This window comes from Delphinus delphis, chromosome 3 (genome assembly GCF_949987515.2).
Source record: "Delphinus delphis chromosome 3, mDelDel1.2, whole genome shotgun sequence".
Taxonomy (NCBI): Eukaryota; Metazoa; Chordata; class Mammalia; order Artiodactyla; family Delphinidae; genus Delphinus; species Delphinus delphis.
Genome location: NC_082685.1, coordinates 20,151,508 through 20,174,928, shown reverse-complemented (window position 1 = coordinate 20,174,928; position 23,421 = coordinate 20,151,508). Strand labels below are relative to the sequence as shown.

The 23,421-nt window shown below is 45.9% G+C and overlaps 1 protein-coding gene across 1 annotated transcript in view; it reads right to left on the bottom strand.

The window, feature by feature from the left end:
* Window positions 1-23,421, bottom strand: part of COL23A1 (collagen type XXIII alpha 1 chain) — a 353,196-nt gene that overhangs the window by 41,311 nt on the left and 288,464 nt on the right. Inside the window, exons 4-5 of the mRNA XM_060006761.1 lie at window positions 5,217-5,224; window positions 3,617-3,643 (exon numbers count right to left, since the gene is read on the bottom strand). Of these exons, the coding sequence (XP_059862744.1) occupies window positions 3,617-3,643; window positions 5,217-5,224 (35 nt within the window). The remainder of the gene's footprint in view (window positions 1-3,616; window positions 3,644-5,216; window positions 5,225-23,421) is intronic.

Sequence of the window (23,421 nt, the reverse complement as noted above, 5' to 3'; positions counted from 1 at the left end):
AGAACAAATGCCAAAATATTGAGGGGACTTATCTGTGGGTGGTAGGATTATGGACGATTGCTTTTTCTTTTTTTGTGCTTTTCTCTATTTTGGGAAGGTTTTATAAAAAACATGCTTCTTTTGTCATCAGCAGAGAGCTATTCATGAACCCTTGGCAGCAGAAAAGGACAGGCTGGCCTCTGTACAGGGAGGCTGTGGACAAGGTGACTGAGGCCCTTTTCAGTCCACAGCCTGCCCCACAGACATGCTTAGCTCCTATGGCCCTGTCCCCCTACAGCCCCTATCGGGTCCATATATGGACCTGGTTTCAGCTGGTCTCCTTACGGGGTGAGGGGCCACACTGGATTAATCCAGAATATGAGGCCGGCACAGTCTCTACCACAAGCATCCTGCTTGACTCTTTTCTTGCTCTTACTTCCCTTTAGGAAGTGACATGTTTTTAGCACAAAGGAAAAACATAACAGAAAACTGCCTGAAGCTGGTCTTGAAGTTTAGTTCAAGAAAAAGAAAGGAGCCTCAAAAACTTTTTCTAAAACTGACTGTTCAAAGCCATTTTCTTTCCCAAATGCTGCCAATGTGTGTTGGTGGATCAGAATGATTTCCTAAGCCTGTCTTTCCTTCCCTCGAGGTTTTGTGGGGTGAGGAAAGATAGAGGTATTATCAAGGGGCTGCCACCTGCCATGCTGCACTTGGGCTCTGCGTTTGTTCCCCCCTTTAAGTCTCCAACTCTGTAGGTGTGATCTCCCCAGTTTCTAAGAGGCCAAGTACCCAAGACCACACAGCTGAGCCAGGATGGGACTGGGGTCAGACAGACTCAAAGTCCGTGAATACTCAGTACACGAGGTGCCTCTCAGGTGGCCAGGCCCCTTGTGCTGCAGGGGTTGCCCTAACCCTGGGATAAGCGCATGGACCCGTCTGTCAGCAGAGCTTGGGCTGGGAGCCAGGCCCTCTACAGGCTGAGAGAGCTGAATTTCAGCTTAAAACACATGGGTGCCCTGAGCCTACAGAATTCCCTCCCAACCTCCGCCTGCCCACATGGGCCTGCTTCCCTCCTTTGGGGAAAGCCAGGCGGAGTGTCACTTCCACCCTGTATCCCTCCACCGAAGGGACAGCCTGTGCGGCCTGATGGAACAAGGGTGCTTGGAGGCACACAGCTGGGTGAGTCGGCTGGCTCCTGGCACTGGAGGCACAAACATCTTGAACTCAGCAGCAGGCAAGGCCAGCCCAGTCAGGGAAGATGCCCAGATCTGTGTGGAAGTGGAGTTGCATGCAAACTGGGGTGGGCGACCTCAGGAAAAGGGGCAACCCAGCCCTGGGGTAATTGTGGGTATGATACCAGCTTCTCCTCACCCCTCACCGGGCCCAGTCTTCTCAGGGCTGCCAAGTGATGAGAAGCTTAAGGGGCCAAGGGCGTGGGCTGCCAGTGCTGTCTGCAAACGGGCAGTGGGGAAGGCTTGCTGGGCCCTAACCTGCTCCCTTCCCAGAAAGCTCCCAACTTCATACCAGGTGGACACACTGCATGCACATCCCTCCCTTGGCCTCCCCACCCCAAATTCACAGAGCCCTGTCTCTGACCCAGGCTCAGTGCCAAAAACCTCATACACTAAACACCAGGCTTAATTCCCTGACAGCCCTGTAATGGCCTTAGTCACCTGACCACCATTTGCTGTGACCTCACTTTACCTAAATCCCAGCTCTCTTCTTCACATGGAAGGAAACAGATTTTAGGGCTGCTGAGGGTCTTGCCTCCAGCTTCACAGCTTGTGAGGGGATTCAATTCCCAGCTGCCTAACTCTGAAGGAGGACTCCTACTCATCACCCACAGAGCCTGCTGGCCACCCCCCAGCCTGCTCCGTCCTGGGAGGAAGGGCAGGGATGGTGGCAGAGGGGAAGAAGCTCTGTGGGAGGTAGACTGGACCCCTGGCAGCTGGTCTGGAGTCCCCTGACCTTCGCCCAAGGAAAATGATTCCCACAATCAGCCAGCAGCCTCTCCGATGCTCACAGCCTGGGTCATGTGTGCTCAGAGGAGACAACAATGCGCAAGAGGGAAGAAATCCACTCACCCACCCACTCCCCTTTGGACACGGGCACCTACAATCAAGAGTAACCCTGGAGTATAAAAGGTAACTAGGTAATCCCAGGAGTGGTTCTGTCAGGAAGTTTCCAATACTCCTGAGCTAGTGAAGCGAGCAGGCCCAGGACACGAGGCTGAAATGTTCCAGCAAAAGCCTGTGGTTCCCCAAGACTCTAGCTGCCATGTCTAGGAGTTTGGGCCAATCAGGAAAGGCTGCTGGGAGGTGGCGGTGCCCTGATCCCCTGTGTGCTCCTGTGGGGTGAAGGTGGATCATGGCCGGCTTTGCATTTCGTTCTTACCCCACACAGAGCAGGATGTTTCTGGTTTGAGGGGCTGGGCTGCTTGCTGCTGGGGGAGCTGCCCTGGCTGCCTGGGTGGGTGGAGCACAGACCACTCGAGACATGAGGTAAATGCCCCCCAAAGTTTCCACCAAGAATTGTAGGCTGGGTTTGTGACCCATTTTGTGTAGCCATCACCTCCTCAGTCTTAATTAATCCCAACTCCAGTGCTGTTAGGGAGGCCTTGCATGACCCCATTTCACAGAACAGGAAACTAAAGCACAGAGAACGCCAGAGCCTTCCCCAAGGTCACCCAGCTAGGAGGCAGCAGGGTTGGAATCCATGCCCAGGTCTCCCTGATGCTCAGGGCTGGACGGCCCTCCACAGCCTTCTGGGAAGGTGGCTCCTGCAAGACTGGGGACACCCACCCCCTGACCCCGCCCTCCACTGCCAGCCAATCCTGACTCTGGACAGAGCTGGCCACTAGAGCGTCCTCTGAATCCATCAACATTTCCCTCCCTGAATCCTCCTGGCCTGTGGCACAGAACAAATCTCCCAACAGGATGGTCCTGCCATGCTCTCCTTCACCAGGCTTACCCTCTGCTCTTTCTTTATCAGGATTTCTGCATGCTGCTATCATGGGCCTTAATCTCCGTGCAGGACTGGACAGTGGCACAGCCATATTTCACCTTGCTTCTGACGTGGTGCTCACTCAGCCCAGGCTGGGAAATCCATTCCAAGTATAAGCTAACTTTTAGGTTTAATTGTAAAAGATCTGAGAAGTAACGACACCAAAAAGGCCAAACTGGAACTAACCAGTCTCTCGTTCTCGAGTGGTGACAGGACATGGTGGGCTGGGACAGGGAGTCTTCTGTCCACTGGAGAGAGTCTGGCAGCCACGCCCACAGGAGGGCACTCACTCCACAGCCAAGGGCTAGACCCTGGGCTCAGGGCTGACACACTGGCCAGGAAGAGCAGTGTTGGGTGGACTCAGCACGGCAATGAGACTCTTTCTTGGAGGCTATTTGATTTGTCTGCAAGGCAGCTAGAGCTGCAGACAGTTCCCTCCAGGCCAGGGCCCTGCAGATCTGCACATCCTGCATCTTCACAGAGCTAACGCTACTCCCTCCACAGAGAGACCACAGCCACTGAGGAGCAGAGGAGGAGGAGGAGAGGAGTGCAGACAGGTAAATAAAGGCACAGAGGAAGAATACTGGCTTGAGAGTAAAGGGCAAAGAGAGCAAAAAAATATATGGCAAATTACCGGGTAGCCATCTCGTCCTGATTGCCCCTGTGGTAATTAATACGTCATTAATAATTAGACTTTCGGCAGAAAACCATATGGCAACACTTAGAACTCAGTCAGGGCCCCAGATCCCCCCAATATCTGCAGGGTTTGCAGCAGAGGCTGCTGGCTAGTAACTGACTCCTTCAAGCGGGGGGATGCAAGGCTCCAGTGGGTTTGGGGGATGGCGCACCCATTCCTCACCTCATAGGGCCAGGCTGGAGGGGCCCCCAGGGCACATACCACATGTGTCCTCCCCACGTCAGCCAAGGCACATGGCAAGGACCTTGTGGGATTGTGGGCTTCTGGAGGGTGGCATCACAGTTACCATGGAAAATGCTCCTTAAATGGGGCCTGATCTGGGGCCTAGTGAGCAGGATATGGGTTTCCCATCTGTTGCCACTGGGATGGGGTGACCTGAGGAAGACAGCCTTGGAAACCAGAGATATGGGGGCACGTTTACTGCTACTGGATGCTTCTCTGACCCCATGTGCTCGGAGCAGTGGCTGTCCCGCCAGTGTCCCATACATTGGCATCCATCTCAGGTTGCAGCTTGAGAATTCTGCATTTGTTTAATCCACTTAGTCGTTTAAAAGCCAAGTTTAAAGAAAAAAAACACAAAAAACCAAATTTTCTCCATAGCCCTCTGCATTACACACTTCGGCAAGTTCACGCAGGCTAGCCTCCATGTGACAGTCAGGAAGGACTCAACTGTGAAAAACTGCTCGTAGCCCATAAATCTAGACATTCTCACTTTCTGGCTCAATGTGGTGCTGCTACATGCATCAAGAGGTCCAGATTCTGAAGGGTGCTGATCGGGAAATGAATCATGGTAAGTGGAAGTAAAACGAAGCTGCTCATCTGAAAGGAATTCCTTTAGAAAGTTAATTTTGGCTCAAGAGGACTGTCAATGCCCTTTTTGAATTCATTCATCAGGATTTATCAGGCTCTGAAAAACTGCCAAGATGAATCAAAGGCAGACTTGTCACGTGTCTTGGAGAAGGAATGGGATTTCCGGGGCTGCTGTGGATTGGGCACCAATCACACGCTTCTCAAACTCAGCACCCTCACTGGCCAGCTGTTCTCTCAAGGTCTCTGTTGCCCAACCCAGAGAGTCAAATATTTTGGCAAAGAAGGAAAACGGACCCCAGGATCTAGTGGTCAGGCGCAACATATTCCTGGCATAACTGCCTGACTCCAGAGCTCTTTCTGCCAAAGCATGTGAGACGAAAATGTTTACACAGATCAACTGCTGCTGAACATTTAGGAAATATGGGCATGGTGCTTGCATTGCTGTGCATCAAGCTGAGCCAGAGATTTGGTGAGGAGCAGCCAGGCTCATGTCAGCTCTCTTGCAGGGAAAACAGTCACAGGATGCTTCACTGGGCAAGTCAAGCCCATGGAATCCTGTGCTTGCATTCATCTACAAATCACAAAAAAATATGGCCCTGTCTGGGACTGAATTTAACTTTAAGGACAGACCACTCTAATCAAATATTATTTTCATGAAAGTGCTACACAGAGAGAAAACAAAATGTCTTATCTTTCAGGAGCAGAGAGCATAATCCAGGACACTTACGGGAGGACCTGCAAAACACAAGCAGAGAAGCCACAGTCAGCATCAAAGGGAGAGAGGGTCCCCTCGCCCAGGCCGGCCACTCTCTCACACAGCTCCTGGCCACCCCTCCTAGCAAGGCTTTGATGCTGTCATTGGCCCCAAAGCCAAGTGGCAGGGCAGAGGGAGTGCCTCTGTCCTTGGAGTGGCTGGGTGGGCGTGTGCCTGGTAAAGACAATCCAGCAAGTTTTGGTTCCTGCATGCATTACATGAGGCTGCTGCTGCTTCTTGCTTGGGGCCCATCCGTGTTGGGTTTTGGCAGGCAGTGTAGGAATCAGACCTGTTCCTGCTTGAAGAACAAATTTTGGAACTCACTAGGGGTTGGTTCATTTCCGTGGAAAGGGAGAGACTTGAGAAAGAAAACATTCTGGGCGGAGGTGAGAATACTCCTAGGTGCACTGGATGTGTGAGTGTGTGGCTGAAGCTGACATGTAGGGGGGTCGGGGGCCCATAGCCCAGCTCCAGGGTTAGCGGTGCCAAGCCTGGCTGCGCATGGGGGATTTGAAGGGGGCGAGTCTGGAAGCACAGGTGGCTGCTGCAGGGAAGGCTGGTGCAGCAAGCTGAGACTTGCCCCATGGAGAACACTCAGGTGTTCCTCACCTTACAGTGTGCAAACCATATTGCACATCTATGACAGCATTTGACCTTCTCAACAATCTTTGAGGTATGATGAACATACCCATGTGACAGATGACCACACAGAGGCTCAGAGAGAAAGAAATGACTGGTCGAAGGCAACATAGTTGGTTAGGGGTGGAATTTATCCCTGAAGGAAATCTCCTGACTCTCAAATCCTACACATTTTCCACTAAAGCCATGTTGCTGCCAAACAAGTGACTCCTCTGCTCTCTCCTGGCAGGCCCCAGACCTCAGTCTGGAGAGTGAGGCCGGCACAGGGAGGCGGCCCTCGGCAGTCAGCCAGCCCACACATATTTACGGATCACCACTGGGTGCAGGTTAATGGGACCAATGGTGAAAGGCAAGATCTCTGACTCACAGAATTTTCCTTGGATGGATCAATACTTAAGAAAACAACGACACAAGGAGGAAGCACAGGAAGCTCCCAGCACGTAATGAGGGGCCAGAGCCAGACTGGGCCGACTCAGGTCGGGAGGCTAGGCTGAGTTCAGAGGGTGAGGAATAGTTATCGGGGAGAGGAACAGGGAGGGAAGCGCGTGGCTAGGAGGGAAAAGCTCTGAACACGCCAAGGTCACTGGGCATCTAGGGTCCAGGCGAAACTGAGCGGGCTGCAGCAGAGGAGAGCCTGGGGAGAAGGCAAGCCAGCCAGACCACAGCATCTCGTTTCCACGTCACTGTCCAGCAGAGCATGATTTGAAGGACAGTGGCGGCCACTGAAGAGTTTTGCACAGAGGAGTGATTTGAGGGAGTGTGAGTGGGCATGAGGATGGGTTGCAGTTGTCCCCCTGTAGGTGACAATGGCCTGGACTTGGGGGCTGGCAGTGGAGAAGAAGAGAAGTGAGTCAGATGGTACTTATCAGTGAGGACAGACAGGACTTACTTGCTCGTGGATTTAATGGTGGAGGATGAGTGGAGAGGTGCATCGGGCATAGAGGAAGGAGAGAGATGAGATAATGATTTTTCGCTTGAGAAACTAATGCATGATGGTGCTAATGCCTGAGAACGTAACGTGGCGGGGGAGTGGGCTGTGTGTTCCCTAAGCCTAGACTAGGGGCCGGGCAGGTTGTTGGCCACGTGGACATCTGTACAGCTGGCATCTCTCTTTCAGCCTGCTCTCTGTTTTACAAAAAAGATAAAAGCCACCAGATGGACTTGCCATTGCCTTTCTGATGCCACACGCCCACACCTGCCTGTACCTGCACCTGTGCCTGGCCTCTGCTCCGTGCCCCTCAGGTTAACTCTGATAGAAGAAATGTTCACATATTGAGGTATGGGGAAGTCATTCTGGCTTATACATGAGTTAACTTGGATTTTCTGCTAACTAAAACATCCTGTTTGTGGCCTATCAAACATACACTGTACACCTGCTTTAATTATTAAAGAAAAGGGCACATTGACCAGAAGTAAAGAATGTCCATGTTAAAAATAAAGATTAAATGCTTCCCTTCCTGGGACACCAATGCTGGTACTCCTTTCATGATAAGATTCCCTTCCCAGGTGCCAAAGCCATACTGACTCACTGTGTACTTGCTGATCTGTTGTTTTGAAACCTTGAAGGAATGTATCCCTGACTTGTTTGTGGTTCTTTGTTCTGACAAGACATAAAACTGTGCTGAAAACCATGCTTCTCTAGAGCAGTTTCTCAGAGTTATCTGTGAGGCTGGCTTCTGGGCTATATTCCTCAGTTTGGCTCAAGTAAAACTCTTTTCTATGCCTTTTATAGATTGTTTATTGATTATTTTCATTGACAACTCAGAGGAGATGACCCGCCTCCTCCTTTTGGGACCCTGCCGCCCCCAAGCTCCCCTGGTCAAGCCTGCCCTTCAAGCATATCCTTTCCCACAGCTCTGAACACGAGAAACCATCCTTTGTTCCACACCCTCCTCTGTTCCGGCCCCAGCTCCTCTCTCCCTCACAGCTGCACTGCTGGAAGGAGGGGGTCTCCTCTCACTCACCTTCCACTCACCTCATGACCCTACGGTTTGGATTCCATTCCTATCCTTCTACCAAAATGGCACTCACCATGTCTCCAACGACCTCCTCCAATCAATAAGCCTGACAGGATTTCTTCTCCTCCTTGGACTCATCTTCTCCCTCCTTCTAGAAGTGCTCTCCTCCTTTGGCTTCCAAGATGACAGACACGTCCTCCCACCTCCCTGGCTATTCAGCTGACTCAGTCTCCTCTCCCAGCCTCACATGCCAAGGTTCCTCAGGAGCAAGTCTAAGCTTTCTTCTTTTCAGTTCCCTGCTCGTCAGTCTCCTCTCTCCATCTTTCCCAAGGAGCTCTTCCTTGCTCATGGCTACAATAGGTGGAAGTGTCCCAAATGTAGATCTCCAGTCCTGACCATGCCTTGAGGCCCAGGCTCCCTTTTGGAGCTGCCTGCTTGATTTCCCCTTGAATAATCCCATGATTCCTCAAACAGGGATGCACAGTCACACTCACAATCTTCTGCCCACAAATGTGCTCCTCTCCAGCTCCTGGTCTCTGTGGATGGCATCCCCTCCTGCCCAGCTGGTGAATGGGAAAATGAGGAGTCCTTCTCGACATGCTCTATTGGCACATCCACTGTTTGTTGCTCTGAAGCCCATCCCCTTGGGTCTCTCCCCAATACCACAACCTCATCCATGTTACCAGCATCTCCTGACTTGCAATAGCTTCTTCACTCATCACCCTCTTCACTTGTCCCACAGACATTCACTGAGTGCCTACTGTTCTAAATGCTGTTCTGGGGAAAGTGGGATACAGCAGTGAACGTGACAAACATCCCTGTCCTAAGCATCCCTGTCCTCTTCTAGTGAGAGGACAGCTGAGATACAATAAACATAATAAACAGTACATCACCTGGAAGGCGATAGTGTCATGGAAAGAGACAGGCAGCAGAGCAGGGTAAGGGGCACTATTAGTGCTGGGAGGCAGATTGGGGGGGCCTTGTAGGTGGTTTGTAGGACTTTATCTTCTTTCTGAGATGGGAGCCCTTGCAGGGTTTTGAGCAGAGATAATATGACCTGGTTTATGTTTTAAAAGGGTCATACCATGTGGGGCAGCTATTGCAGTGATGTAGGGGAGAGGTGATGGTGGCTTGCAGCCAGTGGAAGCGGTGTAGGGGGTGGAAGTGGCTGAATTCTGGATTGATTCTGCAGGTAGAGCCAAGAGGATTTCTCTAGACTGTGGAGTCGAAGAGACATGAGTCAAGGAAGATTTTGGCTTGAGTGACTGAAAGGATGCTGTTGCCATCAACAGAGGTGGGGAGACTGTAGGTTGGCAGGTTTGGCTGGAAGCATCAGGAGCTCAGCTGTGCACCCCTGGCCCTCGGGGGCACTCCAACAGTTACAAGGGGGTGCAAAAGAGAAGGAAGTCCTGGAAGCTGAGTGGAGGGAGTGCATCAAGGGGGATGGCAAAATCCCCATGCTGATCAGTGCTGACAGTCATGTGAGGTGAGGACTGAGACCTGATGGCTGGGCCTAGCAATGCAGAGGCCACAGACAGGAAGGGTGACAGGAGTGGACATCTGATGGGAAGGGGAGGGGAGGAATGTGGACAGTGAGAGCTTTCTAGGAGTTCTGCTGCAAAGGGGAGCAAAGATGGAGTAGTTGCTTTGGTGGCGTGGAGTCCAGAGAAGGGATTTCTTCAGGATGAGAGGCACAGCAGCATGTTTGCACAATCAGCTGGAAGGGGAAGACTCGATATGTTGGAGAAAGGGGGATTCCTGGAGTGATGCCCCTGAGGAGGCAAGAAGGACTGGCCCTGGCATAAGAGGTGGCACTGGCTGTGCTCAGGAGCCTAGATAGTCCATCTGTGGCAATAAGCAGGGAGGCAGTGCATGCAGGTGTGTGGCTGTGCAGGTGGGGTTTGTGGAAGTTTTCTTCCAACTGCTCCAACTGTGCCAGTGAAGTAGGAACTGAGGCCGTCAATCACGAGTGAGGTGTGAGAGGCCAAGCGTATGAGGGGCTTCTATGCGGATATCAAGATCCCTAGGAGTTCACCCAGAAGTGGTGTTGGAGAGAGGACTGGAGACCCAGGAGCTGAAACCCACTAGCAGTGAAAGGGATGTACCTAGGATCAGAGATGGCTTCCAATATGCTGGCCCAATGCTCTCCAGTCTCCATTCGGAGGCTAGATGCAAATCTGATCATGGCACTCCCGTCCCGCCACTCCTCACTTTCCCATTGTTCTTAGGACAGAGGCTCAAATCCAAAGCCCCATCTATGCTGTGATCTGCCCTTGCCCCTATGCCTGAGCCCCTCGAACTGCTGGGATGAGAGCTGTTATTAATAGAGGGTGGTGGGCAGGCCGGTGGTTATCAGGACAAAGTCAAGCTGGATTCATACCTCCTCATGAACCACGATAAATTCCAAGAGGATCAAAGATTTACATGCCTCAAAAAAATCATAAAAATCCTAGAGGAAAATTTCCTTTCTAACCATGGAGAGGGGCAAACTTTCCCAAGTACAGTTCATAATCTAGAAGCTATGACATAAAGTCTGATCCAACCATACAAAAACAAAAATGTCTGGAAGGCAGAAAGCACTGTCGACAAAGTCAAAAGCCAGAGTGGAAACATATTTCTGACTCATGTCACAAAGGCTAGATACCTTGATATAAAAGTGCTCCTACAAATCAACTCTAAAAACATCAACAATCAAATAGAAAAATGGTCAAAAGATATGAATAGAGAGTACACATAAAATACAGCCCTTTAGGTTGCAAAGCAAAAGGAAATCTTCATTCACAATAAAAGAAATGAAAATTAAAACTATAATCATATCAGATTAGAAAGAGTGAAAAAAATCTGATGACATATCAAGGGAAATGAGGACAGTCACCTCACACATTGGTTGAAAGGATAAATTGGTACATTCTCTACAGAGAGTAATTTGGCAATACTAATTAATATTAAAAATTTTTGTGCCAATTGCTACAATGATCCTCCTAGAAACGTATTCCATAGATATATTAACAAATATATAAGACGACAGGTGTATAAGAATACTCATTGTAGAACTAATTGAGATGATAAAGACATTAGAAACAGTACAAGTGGAATTGCTTAAAAGAAGGGATGGGGCTTCCCTGGTGGCGCAGCGGTTGGGAGTCCGCCTGCCGATGCAGGGGACACGGGTTCGTGCCCTGGTCCGGGAAGATCCCACATGCTGCGGAGCGCCTGGGCCCGTGAGCCATGGCCGCTGAGCCTGCGTGTCCGGAGCCTGTGCTCCGCAACGGGAGAGGCCACAACAGTGAGAGGCCCGCGTACCGGGGTGGGGGGGGGGAAGAAAAAAAGAAGGGATGGGAGGCTTATCTAAATGGGATACTATGCAGCTGTGAAAAAGATTAAAGTAGTTCTGTATTTCTGATACAGAATAATCTCCCAGGCATATTGTTACATTTTTAAAAAGGCATGTCTTTTAACTGGCAGCCATTTGTGCTAAAAAAATCGGTAGACTTTTGTTTGTATAAACATGGAACATCTCTGGGTGTGGAGAGAAAAATGTGGTCATCAAGTTACTTCCGAGTAGGGGAACGGGATGGTGGGAGGACAGCAGTGGCAGGGGAGACTGACTTTTCACCATGGACTCTTGAGGCCATTGGATACACGTGTATAGCTACCAAGTCAGACAAGGCAATAAACTTTAACTTGAAAACAGCTGGAGTAAGCGCTGTGTTTCTGTCTGGTCCTTCAGCTTTTGCTGCCTTTCCTCACACTCACTTCCAAGCTCTCTCCAAGAAAGCTCAGACTGCGATTATCATTCTGAGGACCTGGGGTCCTGAGAGTGGAGTCCGGGGCCTGGTGTGAGGTGCAGCTCAGGAGATGAAGGAGGAGCTGCAAGAGTAACCATCACTCACTTAGGGCTCATCACGCACTGGGAATTCCACCATCAGCTTTCATTTAACCCCTGCTGCAACCTCACCAGCACATTTTACAGATGAGGAAACTGAGGCTCAGAAAGGTTACCACGCCCAGGGTCACGTCCTGCTGAACCCAGGCATGACCCAGGCAGTTTGACTTCAAGCCTAACAAAGTGCAAACTATTTTGGCAGAAAGAGCTCTGACATTCACCGAGTGTCCCCTGAGGTCTCCGGGAGGGTGCGTGGCATGTCTGAGGTCACCTAGCTAGTGGGGAGCAGTTCAGGATGGAAGCAGCGCTGTGGGACCCCAAACCTTCCACCTTCCACTTCCCCAGAGGGGTGTTCAGAGTGGGAATGGCAGCATTCCAGAGACTGATCCCATCACTGGTGGGACAGGACACATCTAGCCCATCTAAGAGATTCTAAAACACACCAAGCCACCACCTCTCTTGAGCCCTGCTGGCACCATATCACCAGTCACCATCACTTGGCATTCGCACCATCCTTACAGCCTCCTTCTTCTTGGTACCTCAACCCCACCAACCAGAGGGGCCTTTTAAAGATGCCCACCCCTTCCCAGGGCTTCCCATTTAAGTGGAATAACATCCAGACTCTCAGGAGGCACAGCGCTCCCATGTGGCCCTGCTCCTTGCTCCATCAGCCTCGGCTAAGCACTGGGTCCCTCTTGTCTCTCTCAGTTCCCCAAGGGGCCAGCCCTCTTCTGCCCCAGGACATTCACACACCCCCCTTTGTGACTGCCCTCATGACCCTGAAACTGAAGACATCTCCTCACCCTTCTCACGCACTTGTTTCCATCACAGCTGGCTGCTATTTCCTTCCAAGCACATATCAGTCTTTACTCCTGAAATCCACTTATTTGTGTTTTGTTTATTTTCTGTCAGCCCCACCAGTACGGCAGTTCCCTGAGAGCTGGGGCCCTTTGTGCCTGGCTTCCCGCTGCTTCCCCGAGGCCTAGAACAGGGCCAGGCAGGCACAAGCACTTCGTAAATTCGTGCTGAATGGACGAGAGGGGAGAAGGGAAGGAGTGCTGAGCCCTTGGTTTCTGGGAAATCGGTTCCATGACTCCCCAGGATACCCAAATCCAAGGATGCTCAAATCCCTTGTATAAAATGGTTATATTTGCATATAACCTATACAATCCCCTGTATATTTTAAATCATTTCTAGATTACTTATAATACCTCACACAATGTAAATACTATGTAAATAGTTGCTGGTGCACAGCAAATTCAAGTTTTGCTTTTTGGAACCTTCTGGAAATTAAAACAAAATTCTTATACGTGGTTATTTGAATCCACGGATGTGGGACCTGCAAGTACAGAGGGCCGACTGTACAGGGTTTGTGCTGTGGCTGCCGGAAGCCTCCGGATATGGACTCGCTGGCCAGCCAAGAGTGACACATGGGACGGAGGGCTTGGCTCAGGTTGTCCAGGGGTTCCCTGCTTAGAAAGTAAGGCTGGCTTCAGGGCCTCCAGGAGGCCATGTGGTGGTCTGGCCACGGCCCGCCCCATTCTGCACACAGCTTTCAAGCATGTGTTCCAGGCACTGGCTGGATCTGCTGCCTTTGCTGTCAGGAATGTGGGAGCAATTAAATAAGAGCCAGATGACTTGGAAGATAAATAAAATGGGTCTGAGGGAGTAGGGGGTTCAATGATTCTGGATCCTCTTTAACTGAACTGATGTGGCCTGACAAGGATAGCGTTTCCCAAACTGGGAGCCAATCCTCTCACACCTCAAGGTTCGGAGGGTGCATGAGCTGCTAGTTGACAGGTAAGCAGAAGTGGGTGGAGGGTCTGGGGCCTACAATGCCTCCCTAGAGCTCTTAGTTCTTCTGGGGATGATCTTTTCCTGAGTGTTTCCCAAAGCCTATATTCCTGGAAGAGCAAACTGGGAAGAATTCCCACAGCCTGGCTAGTTTGCAGCCTGCACTCTTGGAGTTGGGGGCTGGCCTTAGTGCCTGAGGCTGCTGGGGTCATTGTCCCTGCTCACAGCCCACACCTGCCCCTCTTGGGCTCTGCCTGGACTCCTGACTCCACTGTGCCTGCTCCCTGATCTGCCCAACAGGCCCTGGCTCAGATCTAGCCCTCTGCCTCTTCCCACTCAGCCAGCTTGGGTTACAGGGTCCTGGCTCTTGACCCTTGGAAACCCACTCACCCATGAGGAAATGACCTTCAGCCATGCTTCTCTGGGGTTTCCCCAGTGGAGCAGAGTAGGCCAAGGCTTTTCAACTGAGTTTGCAGGTAGATGAAATAAGGCTTAGAGGTTAGCAAATCCAGAGCCAATACTGAGTCAGCGAGCCAGACACTTAGGCCCTGGATTTAATCAGGCCGATACTGCCAGGGAGTGTTGAGGCCTTAGAACCTGGCTCTCCAGCTGATGAGCTCTAGACCTTGAGCAAGTGCCTGTTCTCTCTGATGCAAAGTCTGCTTCTGGGAAACGTGGGGAGTAACAATCTCTGCCTCTCTGGACTGCTATGAAGATTGAGTAAGATATTGTGTATACATAAAGTGCCTGGGACAACAGTGGCACATAGGAGGCACCAAAACCCAATGCTGGCTGCAATCACAGTATAGCATTCTTTCTCTTTCTCTGTTTCTAACGCACACACGCATTCTGTGCAGACACACACACACACATGCAGAAAGAAGAGAAACACAGATGGTGGCTTTCCATTGTTTGGCTTCATGTTGCCGAACAAACCCTGACTACACAACAGGTTTGAAGAGTCTCCTTTTGAAACGGCACCTCAGATGGGCCTCCAGCATTTTGGCTGTGATGACTCTCAGGTACAAGGCTGTATCCCTGGAATTCCGGGTCAAGTTGGCCAGCCTTGGCATGGAGGTTTGCTCTGGCAATCACCCTACTCAGACACTGCAGGGTAGACAGTGATGCTGATTAGAAGCCTAAGTGAAAAGTAAACTCATTGGATTAAAAAAAACCCCAAAAAACTAGTTCTATTGAGATGTAATTCACATACCATGAAATTCACTCTTTTAAAAGTATAAACTTCAATGATTTTTGGTATATTCACAGAATTGTGCAACCATCACCATTATGTAATTTTGTTTATCCTTCATTTTTGAAAGAGAGTTTTACTGGACATAAGATTCTAGGTTCTTTTAGTCCTTTGCATAGGTCAGGTCATCCCACTGCCTTCTGGCCTCCATTATTTCTGGTGGGAAGTCAGCTGTTAATCTTATTGGGGTTCCCTTGTATGGATGAGTGATTTCTCTCTTGCTGCTTTCAAGATTTCCTCTTTGTCTTTGACTTTCAGCATTTTACTGTAATGTGTCTGGGTCTGTATCTCTGCATTTATCTTACTTATAGATCATTGAGCTTCTTGGATATGTGGATTAATGTTTTCAGCAAATTTGGAAAGCTTTCATCCATTATTTCTTCAAAACTTTTTAACGCTCCCTTCTCTTTTCCTGTCCTTCTAGCACCCCCACTGTACATATGTTAGTGTGCTTGAAGGTGTCCTACATTTCTCTGAGGCTTGGTTTATTTTTCTTCATTCCATTTTTTCTGTGTTCTTTATATTGCATACTCTCTATCCATCTATCTTCAAGTTCATTGCTGGTTCAAGTCTACTGCTGAAACTCTCTAAGGAATTTTTATTTTGGTAAAGTCCAATTTATTTTTTTGTCACTGTGATTTAGGTGTCACATCTGAAAAACCATTGCTTAACCCAAGGTCATGAAGAGGTGATGTTTTCTTATAAGGACTTACAATTTTACCTCTTACATTTAGGTCTATGATACATTTTGAGCTATTTTTTGTGTATCGTAGGAGGAAGGAGTCCAACTTCATTCTTTTGCATTTAGTAGTCCTACCGCTATTGAATTGTCTTGGCATTCTTGTAAAAGAAATTTGATGGTAAAAGTAAGAATTTATTTCTGGAATCTCAATTCTGTTCTGTTGATCTATTTTTCTATCTTTATTCCAGTACCATACTATCTTGATTACTGAAGTTTTGTATAAGTTTTAAAATTGGGAAGCATGAGGCCTTTACCTTTGTTCTACTCTTTCAAGGTGTTTAGACTATTCTGGATTCTTTGTATTTCCATATAAATTTGAGAGCCAATTTGCAATTTCTAAAAAAAAAAATCCAAGTGGGATTTTAATACAGATCGCATTGAAACTATAAATTAATTTGTGGAATATTGCCATATTAACATTTTATTGTCTTCCAATCCATGAATATGGATGTCTTACCATTCATTTAGGTCTTCTTTAATTTCTTTCAACAGTATTTTATAGTTTTCACTATACAAGTCTTACACTTATTTTGTTAAATTTATCCCTAAATATTTTATTATTTTCCAAGCTTTTATAAGTGAAACTGCTTTCTTAATTTCATTAAAAATTCTTCATTGCTAGTGTATAGAAATATGATTGATTTTTATATATTGCTCTTGTATCATGCAATCTTGCTAAACATCTTCATGAGCTCCAATAAATTTTTTGTGGATTCTTTGTGTAAGTAAATAAATAAATAGCATAATCCAAAAGACATTCAACATCATTAATTATTAGGGAAATGCAAATCAAAACCACAATGAGATATCACCTCACATCTATCAGAATGGCTACTATTTAAAAACAGAAAAAAAAAAGACAAGTGTTAGTAAGGAAGTAAAGAAATTGGAAACTTTGTGCACTGTTTGTGGGTTTACTTCTGGGCTCTTGATTCTGTTCCATTTGTCTATGTGTCTGTTTATTACTATAGCCTTATAGTACAGCTAGAAATTAGGAAGTATGATGCCTTCTGCTTTGTTCTTCTTTCTCAGGATTGCTTTGGCTATTTGGGGTTTTAAAAATCCATTTACATTTAATGTAATTGCTCAGAAGGTAGGATTTATGTGTGCCAATTTGGAACTTAATTTCTATATGTCTTATACCTTTTTTATTCCTCTATTACTCCATTACTCCTTCTTTTTTTGTTAACTAGATCTTTTCTAGTGTAACATTTAAAAACTTTTTTATTGGAGTATAGTTGATTTACAGTGTTCTGTTAGTTTTAGGTGTACAGCAAAGTGAATCTGTTATACAAATACATATATCCACTCTTTTTTAGATTGTTTTCCCATATAGGCCATTACAGGGTATTGAGTAGAATTCCCTGTGCTATACAGTAGGTACTTATTAGTTACCTATTTTATGTATAGTAGTGAGTATATGTCAATCCCAATTTTCCAATTTATCCCTCTCCCTGTAGTGTACCATTTTAATTCCTTATTTCTCTTATATTTTTTGGAGTTATTTTCTCAGTCGTTGCCCAGGGGTTTATAATTAGCATCTTAATTTAAAATAACCTGGTTTGGATTAATAGCAATTTACTTTCAGTTGTATACAAATACTTTGTTCCAATATAGCTCTGTTGTTATCTCTTCTTAGTACTATCATTGTCATAAATTACTGTTTTATACATTATAAGCCCATCAACACAGTTTTATCAAAATTGCTCTATGCAATTGACTTTTAACTCAGAAGAGAGAAAAGAGTTACAAATAAATACATATTTTGGCCCTGAACCAAGATGGCGGAGTAGAACGATGTGCTCTCACTCTCTCTTGCGAGAACACCAGAATCACAATGAGCTGCTGGAAAATCATTGACAGGAAGACACTGGAACTCACCAAAAAAGATACACCACATCCAAAGACAAAGGAAAAGCCACAATGAGATGGTAGGAGGGGCGCAATCACAGTAAAATCAAATCCCATAACTGCTGGGTGGGTGACTCACAGACTGGAGAACACTTATACCACAGAAGTCCACCCACTGGAGTGAAGGTTCTGAGCCCCACGTCAGGCTTCCGAACCTGGGGGTCCGGCAATGGGAGGAGAAATTCCTAGAGAATCAGACCTTGAAGGCTAGTGGGATTTGATTGTAGGACTTCGACAGGACTGGGGGAAACAGAGCCTCCACTCTTGGAGGGCACACACAAAGTAGTGTGTGCATCGGGACCCAGGGGAAGGAGCAGTGACCCAATAGGAGACTGAACCAGACGCAGCTGCTATTGTTGGAGGGTCTCCTGCAGAGGTGGGGGGTGGCTGTGGCTCACCGTGAGGACAAGGACACTGGCAGCAGAGGTTCTGGGAAGTGCTCTTTGGTGTGAGCCCTCCCAGAGTCCTCCATTAGACCCACCAAAGAGCCCAGGTAGACTCCAGTGTTGGGTTACCTCAGGCCAAACAACCAACAGGGAGGGAACCCAGCCCCACCCATCAGCAGTCAAGCGGATTAAAGTTTTACTGAGCTCTGTCCACCAGAGCAACAGACAGCTCTACCCACCACCAGTCCCTCCCATCAGGAAACTTGCACAAGCCTCTTAGATAGCTTCATCCACCAGAGGGCAGACAGTAGATGCAAGAACTACAATCCTGCAGCCTGTGGAACAAAAACCACATTCACAGAAAGATAGACAAGATGAAAGGCAGAGGGCTATGCACCAGATGAAGGAACAAGATAAAACCCCAGAAAAAAAGATAAATGAAGTGAAGATAGGGAACCTTCCAGAAAAAGATTCAGAATAATGATAGTGAAGATAATCTAGGAGCTCAGAAAAAGAATGGAGGCAAAGATCGAAAAGATGCAAGAAATGTTTAAAAAAGACCTAGAAGAATTAAAGAACAAACAAACAGTGATGAACACTACAATAACTGAAATGAAAACTACACTAGAAGGAACCAATAGCAGAATAACTGAGGCAGAAGAATGGGTAAGTGACCTGGAAGACAGAATGGTGGAATTCACTGCTGTGGAACAGAATAAAGAAAAAAGAATGGAAAGAAATGAAGACAGCCTAAGAGACCTCTGGGACAACATTAAACACAACAACATTCACATTATAGGGGTCCCAGAAGGAGAAGAGAGAGAGAAAGGACCAGAGAAAATATTTGAAGAGATTATAGTCAAAAACATCCCTAACATGGGAAAGGAAATAGCCACCCAAGTCCAGGAAGTGCAGAGAGTCCCATACAGGATAAACCCAAGGAGAAGCACGCTGAGACACATAGTAATCAAATTGGCAAAAATTAAAGACAAAGAAAAATTATTGAAAGCAGCAAGGGAAAAATGACAAATAACATATAAGGAAACTCCCATAGGGTTAAGAGGTGATTTCTCAGCAGAAACTCTACAAACCAGAAGGGAGTGGCATGATATACTTAAAGTGATGAAAGGGAAGAACCTACAACCAAGATTAAACTACCCAGCAAGGATCTCATTCAGATTCGATGGAGAAATCAAAAGCTTTACAGACAAGCAAAAGCTAAGAGAATTCAGCACCACTAAACCAGCTCTACAACAAATGCTAAAGGAACTTCTCTAGGTGGGAAACACAAGAGAAGAAAAGGACCTACAAAAAAACCCCCAAAACAATTAAGAAAATGGTCATAGGAACATACATATCGATAATTACCTTAAATGTGAATGGATTAAATGCTCCAACCAAAAGACACAGGCTCGCTGAATGGATACAAAAACAAGACCCATATATATGCTGTCTACAAGAGACCCACTTCAGACCTAGGGACACACACAGGCTGAAAGTGAGGGGATGGAAAAAGATATTCCATGCAAATGGAAATCAAAAGAAAGCTGGAGTAGCAATACTCATATCTGATAAAATAGACTTTAAAATAAAGAATGTTACAAGAGACAAGGAGGGACACTCCATAATGATCAAGGGATCAATCCAAGAAGAAGATAAAACAATTATAAATATATATGCACCCAACATAGGAGCACCTAAATACATAAGGCAACTGCTAACAGCTATAAAAGAGGAAATCAACAGTAACACAATAATAGTGGGGGACTTTAACACCTCATTTACACCAATGGACAGACCATCCAGAATGAAAATAAATAAGGAAACAGAAGCTTTAAATGACACAAAAGACCAGAAAGATTTGATTGATATTTATAGGACATTCCATCCAAAAACAGCAGATTACACTTTCTTCTCAAGTGCGCATGGAACACTCTCCAGGATAGATGACATCTTGGGTCACAGATCAAGCCTCAGTAAAATTTTTTTTTTTTTCTGTACATGGGCCTCTCACTGTTGTGGCCTCTCCCATTGCGGAGCACAGGTTCCGGACGCTCAGGCTCAGCCGCCATGGCTCATGGGCCCAGCCGCTCCGCAGCATGTGGGATCTTCCCGGACTGGGGCGTGAACCCATGTCCCCTGCATCAGCAGATGGACTCTCAACCACTGTGCCACCTGAGAAGCCCAAGCCTCAGTAAATTTAAGAAAATTGAAATCATATCAAACATCTTATCTGACCACAACGCTATGAGATTAGAAATGAATTACAGGGAAAAAACGTAAAAAACACAAACACATGGAGGCTAAACAATAGATTACTGAATAACCAAGAGATCACTGAAGAAATCAAAGAGGAAATCAAAAAATACCTAGAGACAAATAACAATGAAAACACCATGATCCAAAACCTATGGGATGCAGCGAAAACAGCTCGAAGAGGGAAGTTTATAGTTATACAAGCCTACCTCTAGAAACAAGAAAAATCTCAAATAAACAATCTAACCTTACACCTAAAGGAACTAGAGAAAGAAGAACAAACAAAACCCAAAGTTAGCAGAAGGAAAGAAATCATAAAGATGAGAGCAGCAATAAATGAAATAGAAACAAAGAAAACAGCAAAGATCAATAAAACTAAAAGCTGGTTTTTGGTTTTTTGGTCCAGAGCACAGGCTCCGGACGTGCAGGCTCAGCGGCCATGGCTCACAGGCCCAGCCGCTTCGCGGCATGTGGGATCTTCCCGGACCGGGGCACGAACCCGTGTTCCCTGCATCGGCAGGCAGACTCTCAACCACTGCGCCACCAGGGAAGCCATAAAAGCTGGTTCTTTGAGAAGACAAACAAAATTGATAAACCATTAGACAGACTTATCAAGAAAAAGAGGGAACGGACTCAAATCAATAAACTTAGAAATGAAAAAGGAGAAGTAACAACTGACACTGCAGAAATACAAAGCATCCTAAGAGACTACTACAAGCAACTCTATGCCAATAAAATGGACAACCTGGAAGAAATGGACAAATTCTTAGAAAGGTATAACCTTGCAAGACTGAACCAGGAAGGAATAGAAAATATGAACAAACCAATCACAAGTAATGAAATTGAAACTGTGATTAAAAATCTTCCAACAAACAGAAGTCCAGGACCAGATGGCCTCACAGGTGAATTCTATCAAACATTTAGAGAAGAGCCAACACCCATCCTTCTCAAACTCTTCCAAAAAACTGCGGAGGAAGGAACACTCCGAAACTCTTTCTATGAAGCCACCATCACCCTGAGACCAAAACCAGACAAAGATACTGCAAAAAAAGAAAATTACAGACCAATATCACTGAGGAATATAGATGAAAAAATCGTCAACAAAATACTAGCAAACAGAATCCAACAACACATTAAAAGGATCATACACCATGATCAAGTGGGATTTATCCCAGGGATGCAAGGATTCTTCAATATACGCAAATCAATCAATGCGATACACCATATTAACAAACTGAAGAAGAAAAACCATATGATCATCTCAATAGATGCAGAAAAAGCTTTTGACAAAATTCAACACCCATTTATGATAAAAACTCTCCAGAAAGTGGGCATAGAACCTACCTCAACATAATAAAGGCCATACACGAACAAACCCACAGCAAACAACATTCTCAATGGTGAAAAACTGAAAGCATTTTCTCTAAGATCAGGAATAAGACAAGGATGTCCCCTCTCACCACTATTATTCAACATAGATTTGGAAGTCCTAGTCATGGCAATCAGAGAAGAAAAAGAAATAAAAGGAATACAAATTGGAAAAGAAGAAGTAAAACTGTCACTGTTTGCAGATGACATGATACTATACATAGAGAGGCCTAAAGATGCCACCAGAAAACTACTAGAGCTAATCAATGAATTTGGTAAAGTAACAGGATACAAAATTAATGCACAGAAATCTCTTGTCCTTCCTATACACTAACAACGAAAGATCAGAAAGAGAAATTAAGGAAACACTCCCATTTACCATTGCAACAAAAAGCATAAAATGCCTAGGAATAAACCTACCTAGGGAGACAAAAGACCTGTATGCAGAAAAGTATAAGACATTGATGAAAGAAATTAAAGATGATACCAACAGATGGAGAGATATACCATGTTCTTGGATTGGAAGAATCAATATTGTGAAAATGACTATACTACCCAAAGCAATCTACAGATTCAATGCAATCCCTATCAAATTACCAATGGCATTTTTTACAGAACTAGAACAAAAAATCTTAAAATTTGTATGGAAACACAAAAGACCCCGAATAGCCAAAGCAGTCTTGAGGAAGAAAAAGAGAGCTGGAGGAATCAGCCTCCCTGACTTCAGACTATACTACAAAGCTACAGTAATCCAGACAATATGGTACTGGCACAAAAACAGAAACATAGATCAATGCAACAAGATTGAAAGCCCAGAGATAAACCCATGCACCTATGGTCAACTAATCTATGACAAAGAAGGCAAGGATATACAATGGAGAAAAGACAGTCTCTTCAATAAGTGGTACTGGGAAAACTGGACAGCTACATGTAAAAGAATGAAATTATAACACTCCCTAATACCATACACAAAAATAAACTCAAAATGGATTAGAGACCTAAATGTAAGACTGGACACTATAAAACGCTTAGAGGAAAACATAGGAAGAACACTCTTTCACATAAATCACAGCAAGATCCTTTTTGATCCACCTCCTAGAGTAATGGAAATAAAAACAAAAATAAACAAATGGGGCCTAATGAACTTCAAAGCTTTTGCACAGCAAAGGAAACCATAAACAAGACGAAAAGACAACCCTCAGAATGGGAGAAAATATTTGCAAATGAATCAAGAGACAAAGGATTAATCTCCAAAATATATAAACAGTTCATGCAGCTCAATATTAAAGAAAAAAACAACCCAATCCAAAAATGGGCAGAAGACGTAGTCATTTCTCCAAAGAAGACACACATAGGGCCAAGAAGCATATGAAAAGCTGCTCAACATCACTAATTATTAGAGAAATGCAAATCAAAACTACAATGAGGTATCACCTCACACCAGTTATAATGGGCATCATCAGAAAGTCTACAAATAGCAAATGCTGGAGAGGGTTTGGAGAAAAGGGAACCCTCTTGCACTGTTGGTGGGAATGTAAATTGATACAGCCATTATGGAGAACAGTATGGAGGTTCCTTAAAAAACTAAAAAGAGAATTACCATATGACCCAGCAATCCCACTACTGGGCATATACCCAGAGAAAACCATAATTCAAAAAGACACATGCACCCCAATGTTCATTGCAGCACTATTTACAATAGCCAGGTCATGGAAGCAACCTAAATGCCCATCGACAGATGAATGGATAAAGAAGATGTGGTACATATATACAATAGAATATTAGCCATAAAAAGGAATGAAATTGGGTCATTTGTTGAGACGTGGATGTATCTAGAGATTGTCATATAGAGTGAAGTAAGTCAGAAAGAGAAAAACAAATATCGTATATTAACGAATATGTGTGGAACCTAGAAAAATGGTACAGATGAACCAGTTTGCAGGGCAGAAATTGAGACACAGATCTGTCTCAGAGAACAAACGTATG